The sequence below is a fragment of the Vombatus ursinus genome, unplaced genomic scaffold (genome assembly GCF_900497805.2).
Source record: "Vombatus ursinus unplaced genomic scaffold, bare-nosed wombat genome assembly UNPS02014802.1, whole genome shotgun sequence".
NCBI classification, from domain to species: Eukaryota; Metazoa; Chordata; class Mammalia; order Diprotodontia; family Vombatidae; genus Vombatus; species Vombatus ursinus.
The window spans coordinates 30,067,258-30,079,935 of NW_020954580.1; the positions used below are offsets into that span (position 1 = coordinate 30,067,258).

Here is a 12,678-nt window from a genome sequence, read left to right on the forward strand (position 1 = left end):
CATATTGATTTGTTTTCTCCAAAAGTATATTTAAAATTTGACTTTAAATTATATTCCAAAATAAATATCACCATATAAGTTATTATAAAAATGTATTTAAGTATGTAAATTTTCAATTTAAGAAAGGTCATATTTTGCTTAATCTTAGTAGTTTAAACATGCTGTGAAACATTCCTTCCTAATTTATACCTAAAGTTCGAAATCCTAACCAGTAAGCCTTAAAAACAATAAGAACTATCAAAAACTGAGAGTAAGACTTGTGAATTTCAGCAAGTCATCTAGGTATAGGAAATTCAGTGTGTACTCTCCCACCTGGAAGGTCAGGAATATCATTTTAGAGAATTGCCTGGGGCAAGGAGCTTAAGTTACTGGCCCACAGTCACACATCTAGTATGTATCAGAGGCAGGATGTGAACCAAACTTCCTGATTTCAAGGTCACCCTTACATTCACTAAGGCAGGCTGCCTCTCAAAGTGTCAAATAGCAAACAATCATAAATTATCACAAGATATTAACACGAACATATTGGTAAGAACAAACCTGTGTAAAATATTTTGATCGTTTAACAAATGCAACATCACATTTAACTTTTTAATGCATTCAGTTATATTAATTTTAGAGGAAAATATAAGAGGGCTAACACATAGTGCACACTCTATGGCACTAGTCTACTCAGTTTAAGCACCAATTTACACAACTCCACCCAGCATCACCTGGCTGCCTTTTGTTAATGGTCTTACTGTTCCAATGATGGTCTCACTCATTGGATGAGTGAAATAAGACTATTTTAAATAATCCCTTCTGACTAAATTTGATACCTACATAACACACGCACATATCTTACTGGCTTTCCCCTTTATGAACGAACCCTGAAATTGAGTCAACTTTCAATAAATGTTTCAGGCATCTCCAAAGCAAACAATCCTCACACATCTCTGAATGATGACTTCAAAATAGGCAAACAGAGCAGCAGACACGCCTACTCCCCGTGCAGCATAAAGAATTGGCTTTTACAAGATTTAGTGGGGCAGATGCTCCCCTCGTTTCACTACTCTGAAATCCATGGGACAAAAAGCGAGGCCAGCTGCTTTTACCGCAGGTTTCCGTTTTAACTGCTAAGAGCTTTTACCACCGGCCAGTCCCTGCTGTGGCTCGATCCCAAGAGGCTGCAGCGATCAAAATGGGACAGAGAGTGAATCTTCCCCCTCCCTGAGGGGGAGGGGGTAGTAAAGCCTGGTCTGGGTAGGAAAAGGAGAGATGGACTTTGCTGCTGCTTTCCTTCGCTCTGCTGCTCTCCGCAACTAGCACACAGAGCCATAGCTTCACCAACTTGCTCGACATTAGACTGCTGGCCTCGCTTTCCTCGTGGAAATATGCAAGCTGTTCAGCCCAAAGTGGGAACAAGTAGCAGGGCGCTAACTTTTTTTTTCCCACGCCCCTTTACCTCCGTCTTTTCCGAGGCTGCCAACCCCGCCTCTCGGAGCTCGCCCACTCTTTACGCACATGCCCCTCCCCTGGCCTTTCTCCCAGGTCTCCTCCTCTTTTTTTTTCCCTAGTCCCAGGTCCTCCAAGTGCTCGGGTGCCCTCCCCCTCCTACTTTCCAGAAGCCTCGGAGCTTTCAGGCGCAGATGCTCCGGAGCGCGCAGATCAGGCCCACAGCGCAGATGCCCAGGGCCCTAGCCCGCGTGGCCCCTGAACTCCTTCCTCCACACCCCCTTCCTGGCCCTCGCCCGCAAGCACGCGCTCAAAGAACGTGCAAACACGCACCCTCACCTTGCTCCGGATCTGCCCCGACGTGGACACTTTCCGTATCAGTTTCTGCGGCCCCTCGTGCTCCGCCTCGCTGTCCGATGACTCTTCTCCCGGGCCGGCGGGGCCAGCCGCGGCGGCGGCTGTAGCTGAGGCTGCCGTGGCTGCGGTAGAGGCGGCCGAGGTGGCTCCGGCAGCGCTCGGGGGGTGGTGCTGGACTCCGGCTCCGGCCATCCTTTCCGACTCCTGCGGGAACATAGCACCGCCCGGTGGGGGCGGCGGTCGGTCAGAGGGCGCCCCAGCCCCGAGGGATCCCCGCCGCCGCCGCCATGTTCAGCTCCCCTCCCACCCCCGGCACTGCCTGGGGAGGGGAGGCCGGACACCGCAGAGCCCCTTCCCCCTTTCGACCACTCCGGCTTCCCACAGGATCCAGGCCCGCTCCCTACTGGATGGATCTCTGCTGCCTCCTGCGTTGGAGCCGGGCCCAGAGGCGGCAGAAGTGGCCGGACCCCCAAACCTCCTCTGTCCGACCTCTCCTACTCCTGGCCCGGGATGGATGGATGGATGGATGGATGGATGGGTGGATGGATGGATGGATGGATGGATTGATGTGCGTTAGTGAGACGGCAAGGGGCGACCCAGGGCTCGGGACAGCTTGCCGGGAAGGGAGGGACAGAGGTGGCGGGAATTCGCCCCCCTCCACCTCTTCTTCCTCCTTCCCTGTGGACCAGAGCAGTAGGACGGACGCCGGGCTGTGGGCAAGAGGGAGGGAGAAAGTCAACCTCCGCAGCAAACCCTAGCGGCCGGGGCCGAGGAGTATCCCCAGTTCCCAGCCTCTGTGGCGGCGGTGTTTTCCCTCCCTCCGGTTCCCGGCAGCCTGGGAGAAACATTCTGTAGTTCCCCTCCCTTTCCCGGGAGTGATTTGTCCCTTCCTGCTTTAACTCCGGCCCCGCACCAGCTTCCCCTCTTTGATTTGCGCTTGTCCCACGGTAGGCTGCTCTGGGCAGCGAGCTGAGCTCATCTCTCTCCCACCCAGGGAGTCCGGCCAGTGCCCTGGAACCCAGGGATTCTTCCAACCTCTGCTAATCTCACATGCCCCTCGACTCCTACCTTTTTCTCTTCCTGCTCCCACTGTCCTCGCCCTCTCGGCCCAACAAGTGGCAGTCTTTGGTGAGATGTTGTCTTTCTTGACTACCCCCCACCCCCGCCCCCAGAGAGTGCACACGGAAGGGAAGGGCTAGGCTGATCCCCGCCTGTGTTTAGAGCAGAGCATTTTCCGGGAGGCTTGGACTGGGCTCAGAATTATTCGTTCAGAAAGACAGCGATCAGTTAAGCTAACAGGAAACTAGGAAGGGTGCGGAGAGTATATAGAAGCAGACAAAAGCACAGTCTAAGACAGCAGCAGAACATGAAGCGTCACTGTGGCAGCAGCCTTAACCTGGACTGGGTGCCCACAAAAGAATCCATCTCCAACAAGCTATTAAACAAGCGCCCGAGGATGCCAATATCAGAAGGACTGGGACAGCCACTCCCTACCCCCGGCTAGAACTAGAAGAAATGTGATCTACAGGATGCCGCTACCCTTTGCCATACATCAGGCACCGTGGGGAAGTGGAGCCTCGGGTGGTGACTGCACACTTTGTTTGGAAGTAAGCCCCGTACTAAAATACACACCCCGCTGTCAGAGGGATGGAAAATACGGGGCGGGGGGGAGGGGGAGAGGAGGGGAATACTCTCCAGGATTCTCCAAGTCACAAATGTTTTTTCGCTCATTCCAAGAGCTGAACTCCAGACGGTGGTGTTCACTGTGTTTTTTAAGTAAGTCAAATACTTCCTGCCAGACTGTAGGGATATCTTTCCACCACTCTTGTCCCCCCTCGGAACATTCATAACCATCTGTGCTCGCTAGGAGGGGACGGGGAAGGGAGATATTTTTTCAATTGACTTTAAAAATGCAACATTGCCCTCCATAGTTTCAACAGTTGATTGACTCAGTTGGCACAGCTGGCAGTTAATAGTTAAGGTTCCCTCCCCCAACGATGCAAAAACCAATGTAACTACTGCAACAGATTGTGCATAAATCCATCTAAATGCAAAATATTTCTGATAGCAAATTTTCTAAGATCCTGAAGCACTTTGGCAAAGCACTAGTTTTTTTCAAGGCTTTGCTTTCTTTGTAAAAAAAAAAAAAAGAATAAAATAAAATAAGAGACTTACTCTAAAGTGTTAAATCCACTACAGAAAGCATATAAGTGTATGAAGATTTGGAACTGGAATCGACCTTCCGGGCCATCTAGTCTGACCCCCGCACATTCTAGAGGAGGCAACTGAGGCCATTCCCTAGTGTCACCAAGGTGGTGAGTAGAAAAATCAAAATCTGAATATAGGGTTTCTAAGGCCAAATCCAATATACTTCCTACAATACCATGCCAGTTCTCATATACTAGAGGAAAAAACACCACTTTTTAAATAAAATAAGGGAATTTATACATACCTAGATGTTATGATGTATCCTGACAGTTTGGAAATGTGGTACAGTAGGAAAAGTGATGAGATTGTAGTCCCAGCACCTCCATTTGAATCTGATCTCTGCCACTTACTAACTGTGTGACCTTGAACAAGTTACTCAGCCTCTCTGAGCCTAAGTTTCTTCATCTGTAAAATAAGATAACACTAAAAACACCTCTAAAGTCCCTTCCAATTCCAGACCTATGCTCCTATGATTAATACTTACTCTTTAATGGGAATACTAAAGGAAGACAACTTTATATTTTTTTAGAACAGTAATCTGTTCATACCAAAAAAGTTTGCTTGCTGCTTGAAAGCTTAATAGGAATGAAAACTAAGTAATCAAAAAAGATTGGCTGTTGCTATACTTAATGAAGTAAAACATGGAATCTTCAAAACTGTGAAAATGCAGTAATTTTTTTAAACAAATTCATTAATGCCTAAATGGAAAGTATTAATCCAGTGTTTTTGCAAATATGCATTACCTAGCTAAGGTAAAATTCATCTTCTATTTGGTCATTTCTTTGTCAATTACTGCCTTCCCAAAAAATAGCATGCTTTTAGCATGGCAAGAGGCAAATTTCCCATTCTGTCTCCTAATATATGTATTTTCACCTAGCAAGTCTAATAAAGCTCAGGCAAAACAAATTTTAATTAAAATCAGATGAAATGCTCATTGTCCTATTGAGTTATATTTCCAGTCACACTTTAGAGTAAAATATTATAGCCAAACAGTCACAAATATACTGCAATGCATGCCTTAATATTTCTCACTAGTTTGCCTTCCCTACAAGTTTCTGGCACATTCTCTGGACCTAATGGGGTTAAGTAAGAAAATAAAAGGATCAAATAAATCCCCTCTCTTTTGTCATAAAAAGTGGATGGTTAAAGATAATTTTAAACAGTTTTATGTGCAATAGTTGGGCAATTAGTACATCAAAGGAAGTGCATGCATTACCCCATTGAGACCTAATCTTACCACAAGATTTACATTTTAGTCTCTATTTACAAACTTGGTTGTGGGTTTAAATGTAGCAACAGCTTCCCCTTCCCAAGTATGGATCTCTTATTGTTAACTGACCCTTGTGATACTATACTTTCAGAGCAGGAATACTGTGACAAAGGAAGAAAGGAGCCTAAAGGAAAAGTCCATCTATCATCACTTCCCCAGAAAGCCTGAACAAAAATCTACCCTTCATTATTAACAATAATAATTGTTGACTTTTACACAGAACTTCAGTATTCTTTGGGGAGAAAAAGCTACAACCAGAGCATGCTCAGAGCTCTTTCTCTAGTTACTTGCTAGGTCACACACTTGTAAACTAGAAGCCTCCAGGATGAATACTTTAATATATGCTTAATACTCTTTTCTTTCCTAAAATTGATCGGCAATTGAAATGTGCTAATATTTGTATATTTACATTTCAGCATATCAGAAGTGGAAAACAAGTTGTAAATCCATTTCATTTTACATTAAATTTACACGTTTCCTTTACTTTTAACTTTACTTATTAACTTAAAAACTTTCAGCTTGCCTATTTGAGTTATTTTTTAATGTTTTGCAGATTTTTTAAAAATGTGGTTACTTTGAAACTAGAAGATTTGGAATTTGACCTGTTACAAACAAACAAATTTACAACCTATACCAGGAATCCAGAACAGTTTATCCAGTTAGTCCAAAAGCATGTTGTAGGCTGTTACAATATGCCAGGGCACGGTGCTAAGCACTAGGAAAATCTACCACTAAGCTAATATAGGTACATATCAAGAAAGAATCATTGTGCTTATGGTTTACTAACTCAAAGTGATGTCTATTTTTAAGGATATGTAATAGTATAAACAAAAATAATTATCAAGTGCCACCATGAAATCTTCCCCCTCCCCATGCTAGTTCATTCCTTGACTATATTTTGCATATACCTGTATACCTATATATGTATGTCTTGTCTCCCCCAACCAGACTGTAAGCTCTTCAAGATTAGGAACTATTTCACTTTCTTCCTTCTGACACATAGCAATCACTTAATACAGGCTTGTTAATGGACTATATTCCCAACACCTAGCATGGTACCTGGCACACAGTAGGCACTTAATAAATGCTTGTTGGTTTCCTGATTGATTACAACCAGATCTAAATCATGAATCATTATATAAATCTAAATGGTTTCATTTCTCATCCCCAGAATGATGGCCAATGGAAGAAACAGGATTTTTGAAGTCAGGAGACACAGGTTTGAGTACAGACTTTGCCAACTTATTAATTTGGACAAATCTCTTAACCTTTCTTGACTTTAGTTTCCCATCCTGCAAAATGAGGGTGTCAAACCGAATGACCTTTACAGTCCCTTCTTGCTTGGAATCTACATAAGCTGATTTTTCCAGATAAGAAATGTGAAGAACTATTCCTTTTTTTAAAGGAATGCTCAAGAGAGCATTTAAAGAGATGCTCAAGCATCCAAAATACACTTCCATCTAGTGTCTATAGTTCCTTATTTTAAAAAGCCAGGCAGTCCTACAACTACAGACCCTTAGGACACTGCAGTCATTACAACTATCTACTTTCCAGCGTTTTGGGGAGGAGAGTACTAGTTCAACTGTAACATCCTTGGAAAACCTGAAAGCACCACAAAGGGTAAAGTGGTGTTATTACAGCTTTGGTAAGCCTTCCAAATATAGATATTGTTATCCTGTCCCTGGAAATTAGTATTTTCCAAATTGATTAAACAATTTAAATTCCAGTTTGGAGAATAAAGGATTCTATGTAATTTATACTTGACTTGAAAATCATGTTTTTGAGATCATTTAGGCTCAGCATCAAATAGGCGTCAACACACCTGATGTGTTTCTATATTTTCCATATACTAGACAGCTAAACATCTTAGTGTTTGAATATGAATTCGGAGATTCTTTTGAGGCCAATTGTCCTGAAAATTTTTGCTTACTGTTTACATATTCTATCACTCCTCAATGGTTTCATTGACTTGTAAGGATCAAACTATTTGAGGGGGAAAATATCAAAAATGTGGTCTTGAGCAGAGTCCTTGGTAATTAAAACACCACTCCCAAACTACTTTTATAATCGTTGGCTAGATTTCTGACTGCATGCCTCTTTATAGCAGAGACATGAAAGGTGGAAATGGTAGCTAAATACACCCCCATATCTTTGAAAAAAACCTACTCAGTAAGTTAAGTAATGATGCTTAAAACTGCATTAAAACTTCTAGAACACTATTTCCAGTGGATTTTACTTAAGTCCATTTTATATGGCAAAATTAATACCAACTCAACTATCTTTTTAGTAACCCTTCCCCAACCCTTAATCAATTCAATGTCTTCCTTTACTAAATAAATGTCAAAATTATAGCTACTGCCTTTCTGCTGTATCACCTTGAAAGCAATATTCAGCCCTGGAGTCAGGAGGAGCTGAGTTCAAATCCAGCCTCAGACACTTAACGCTCACTAGCTGTGTGATTCTGGGCAAGTCACTTAACCCCATTGCCTAGCCAAAAAAAAAAAAAAAAGAAAAGCACTATTCCTATATCATTAATTATCAAAGGTGTTAGGTATTAAGCAAAGCACGGATTTTATGTCTATTGTGCCCTTCAAGACTCAGTTCAAACTTCTTCAGGAGGTCCTACGTCAATCCTACCTCTGCTAGCCTTTTTCTCTCTAAGATTACCTTCCTTCTACTCCGTAAGTATCTTTTATATCTTGTCTTCTGCATTAAAAGGTAAGCTTCTTGAGGGCAGGGAGTATTTTCTGTTCTTTCTTCTCTCCCTCCCTCCACCTAAGGATAGTTTCTAGCACATAGTCCTTAATGAATGCTTGTTGATTGATTAATTGATAGGATATTCGAATTTCTCAATTTAGACTCAACTGTTGTGAGTTGGACGTTCATTGTAAGCCCTTACAGATCACAGGCAATACAACAAAAGACTCCCTAAAATGTAAACTTCCTCCACTAAAGAAACAGACAATCTTGAATATTCTTACCTACACATTTTTAATATAAATTAGTGAATTTCACAGGAAAATACTAAAATGGCCTATATTTGAATGTGTTTACCAGCTTATGTTCTCTGGAGCTATCCAATTTAAAGGGAGGGAGTAAGTTGTTTAGAGTCAAAATATATTCAGAATAATCTGATGGTTTTTCTTGATCACTCCAAATCTCCAAAAGATTTGACAACCAAATTGAATACTCTCAAAAGACATCTTTGCTTCCCTTTCCCTCCCCCTTTGATATGTGCCCTACTTTTAATATGTGAGTGACTTCCTTTTTGAATAACTGAACTAGCAAATCCCATATTGGCGTAGTAGAAGTTAAATGGTTCTTTGGCAGATAGGTATAACCACAGGACTGCAGAACAGTGACTATCATTTATGCCATGTATCCGTAAACTGTTTAAACAGTAGTGTTTGTGTATTTTTAAGCAATCAAGGAAATGGATTGCTCGCATATTTTAAAAGGAAACACTATATTTGGATTGCTAAAAAGTATCTTCTGGAGAAAACCTGATTATTTAAATTGGAGCACTCAGTATATAAACTTTGACCTTTCCTCTACACATTTCACAGAAAGGCCCTAATAAACACCCTAAAAGAGTATGATCATAGGATCATTATTGAATGAAGTATATTCTATGGGAATCAGATGAAGGTTTTAGTCCCTTTCGTGTTTAAAACCTACTTTAGACAAAGAAAAGGAAGTACTTTCCCTTTTGCTAGGTGCTAAATAATATTGACATCAATGACCTAATTAAAACAGGTAGCTTTTCCCCTATCATTTAAAAAAAAAAAATCCCTTTTGTGATTAGTTGCTTATAAAAACCACAGGATTCAAAAGTGACCCTGAACAGAACTCTTTAAAAATAAAAGCACACTATAAAGCACTTGCTGTATATATGTTATGTCATTTGATCACAACCCTGGGAAATCAGTGCTATTATTATCCTCATTTCACAGAGGAGGAAACTGAAACTGAGAGGTTAAGTGACCTGCCCAGGGTTAGGAAGCTAACAGATCTCCGAGGTGGTATTTGAACTCAGGTCTTCCTCACTCCAGGTCCAACACTATCCACTTCGATGCCACCTCGCTGCCTTAATACTATTACAAGTAAGACTACCCTAGACTTGGCAGTCTGTCTTACACACTCCAAATTAAAAATTGGATTCTGATACTTTAATCCTAATTATAATTTAATCTCCATAAATAGGCATAGTAAAAGTAAAAATGAGCAAATAGGGGCATGCTACTTTTGAAATAAGCATAGACAGCTGAAATTACAGATGGATGGGTGTGGAAGAATTCTTCTGAAAAGATGGCTAGCAGAAGGCAGAAAAATTATACTGGGCAAAGGAGTGGGAAGCAAATAACATCGAGAAAGAAGAGAAATAGACAAGAACATTGGCACCTGTATGTTGAAAGGACCTTTACATCACACTATAGATTCACCCTACCACTGGCCTCCAATGAAAGACTACATCAGGTAAAAATATTAGCAGTAATAGTGATATCTTTGATTATCTCACCTGATCCTCACAACAGTCCTGTGCCACGGATTGTACAGGTGCTATTATCTCCATTTTACAGATGCGGAAACTGAGTTCATAGAAATGAAGTCACTTACAGAGATAGCGTAATCGGAGATCACACTCTGAAAACAAATTTTGATGGCCTTCCCCAGACTTGGTCAAGGCTTTTCAACCATAGGCTGGGCAGTAATTGAACTGGGGGGAGGGCAAAAGGGGGAGCCAAAAATGAGTGAAATGTCAGCTTATGTTGGGGAATGAAGGGTTCTTGGGGTGAGGATTCTCAGACTGAGTCCCTGAAAAGAGTGCCGGGGTGGTTCAAGTTATCTGATAAAGAAAGGAGGCATGACAGAGATTATACTAAATGAAATGAAAAGCCCACCCCTTCCCCCTTTCACTTCTTTCCCCCCCCAACCCTTCCCGGTCTCCTCCCCTTTAAGGACACACACACACATTACCAACTACTCTTGGACACTAAAATTATCCAACATCCGTGTTTCATGTACAGCCAAATCCTGGACTAAGCTACAGTTCCCTTCCCGCTTCATCTCCAGTGAAACCCTTTAACACTATGAGAGCCCAGTGCTTTTTGGAAGATGATAAGGAAGGATACTTGACACCGATTCCAATTTACTCGTCTTGCTCCAACGCCAAGGTAGTGAGTGAGTGGTTGCTTTCAGGAAGCCCACGAGCTTCAGACTGATTTCAGACCAGAATACCCTTTCCCTCTGGCAGCCAAATAAACGTCCCACATAACCTAAGTTCCTATCACCCTTCCCTCCTTTTCCAAAATGAAATTTTAAATAAGACAAGCAGTTTAGCACAATTGCATGACATACTCAAGAGAAAGGGGAAAACCCCCTGGCAATTTCCTGCCCACCAACCTGGGTACATATCCTTAAACTAAGCCTTGGACAAAGGGGCTACGGACAACAGGGAGAGGGAAAGACCTCACACTAACTGGCGAGGAGGGACGAAGGAGGAAGCGCTGATATTGGGTGGGGGAGCAACTGGGGACCTCATCTTCGGCCATTTCCTGAACGAAACCCGCTGCCCCGACCAGAAGAGGAGGAATAGGAAAAAGGGGGGGGGGAAGGATCCAGGTAAGCCGAGGCACGCGCTTGGCGGCTGGGGCTGGGGTGGGGGTGGGGGGCCTTGCCTGCGCATTGCACATCGTACCCACCAGTTCCTCCCATACCGGGCTGCGGGAGCTGTAAGAGGAATACACGTGCTGTGGCTCCATCACATCCAGCCGGCTCCAGTCCGCCGGCAGGGATCGCTACCTTGCCAGGGACAGCCAATGCTTGCGTCCCGGCGAGGCGAGGCGAGCTGACCTGCGGGGATTGTGGCTGCTCTGGCCACTGCTCTGGACGTCGCTCCTCCTGCAGCTGTTGCTGCCGCTGCTGCCTCCGCCCGCCGTCTCCACCGGCTACCGTCCGGGACAAGTGACCCGCTTTCCCGGCTATTCGCTTTTCTTCCGCTGAGCTGCTGGCTCCGGCCCCCCGATCCCACCCCCCCCCCCACCCCCTTCCCGTGCTTTTCCTTCTATCCTGCTCCTCTTCTTCCTCCCCGAGGCTCCTCCAGCTCTCCCAGTCCTGCCGCCGCTGCCTCCCACGGACGGAGAATCCTCCTCCCCCTCCCTCCCTTTCCTCCTCCTCCTCCTCCCTCCCGGAGCTGGCTGCCAGGCTCGCGGGCTCCCCTCCCTCTCGCTCCTTCCTCCAGGGCTCCCGAGCCGCAGCGGCCTCCCGGAGTCACACGTGACCCTGCTGTCATTCCATATATGGCATGGAACCGAAAGCAGCTCGCTCCACCGTCACTAGCGCCCGGGAAGCTACGCTGAGCTGTTGGGACAGGAGGGAGGAAAGCTAGAAGCGATCGCGCAGGACAGGCTTCCCCGCGGGGCAGCCAGCCTAGTGCGGTGGCCCCTGTTTTGCAACTGATCAGATCACTGAGAGAACCCTGTAGGGACAGTTCCTGGATCCCCTGGAGGAGCTGAAGGGGCTGAGAGATGAGATTCAGCTTGCAAAATAAGTATCCTTCTCCCCCTTCCCTTTCTTAGCTTCTCTCCTAGTAGGATTCCCAACATAGACTTCACTGGGTTTTAAAACCAGGTGAGGGTCACGATTTGGGAGTAGACAGTGTAATCTTTAGATGCCATCTTCCTTCTTCATTTTTTTTAGTACCCTCCCAAATCGGGCATACACATTACACCCAAATCAACCTCCTTTCAATCTCTGAATTTAGCAGCTGCCCACCTCTGTTTCAGATGCCTGCCTGCCCAAGCACGTTCAGGATTGTTCGAAATAATATTTGACATAAACCGGCTTAAACAGTGCATGGAAGATAATCGTATGCAAGAGCTGCTAACGTGGTACTTCCTGGCCAAGCTGCTCCAGAGACATTTTTTTCTTCAGGATGTTGAACAGTTTGCATCTGTAAGAGGGGCTTATCTGCAAGAGGGTAGTTCCTCTAGCATACAATAATTTCGTAATGTTGTTACACCAGAGGTGTACTCTAAATGCACCAACTGACAATTTTCCTCTTGTTCTAAGAGTTGTTAAAAGTCTGTAAAGAACAAATGTACAATACACCACAGTTCAAGCAAAAGTGACATTTTACTTGCCAGATCTTCTTTAAAGGGTATTTTATCCCCAAAATATTACAATACCTGAAAACATAAAAGTTTCACTGCTACATCTTCAAACAGAAGATGGTAGGACCTAGAGCTTGGAGGAGACTTAGGGATTCTCTTAGAGGGCACAAAAGGTAGGGTGACTTGATCAATGTCATACACAGAACCAGGCCCAGAATGGAGATCTCCTGACTCCCAGTACAATATTTGGAAGGAGAGTTAACTCAGATTAAGGACACAGGTAAAAAGAAAAGATCA

At 44.1% G+C, this 12,678-nt stretch overlaps 1 protein-coding gene across 8 annotated transcripts in view; it reads right to left on the reverse strand.

Annotated features, from left to right (window-relative positions):
* The window catches only part of DGKH (diacylglycerol kinase eta), a 223,040-nt gene extending 211,943 nt beyond the window's left edge, over positions 1-11,097 (reverse strand). For 7 of the 8 annotated variants that reach the window (XM_027873554.1, XM_027873550.1, XM_027873549.1 and 4 more), the window contains exons 1-2: positions 10,972-11,097; positions 1,774-1,995 (exon numbers count right to left, since the gene is read on the reverse strand). In XM_027873554.1, the coding sequence (XP_027729355.1) occupies positions 1,774-1,995; positions 10,972-11,031 (282 nt within the window). In that variant the 5' untranslated portion in view covers positions 11,032-11,097. Of the gene's footprint in view, positions 1-1,767; positions 1,996-10,971 lie in introns of all 8 variants that reach the window. The other variant, XM_027873546.1, reaches the window with a different exon arrangement.
* Positions 11,098-12,678: the final 1,581 nt, after the last annotated feature.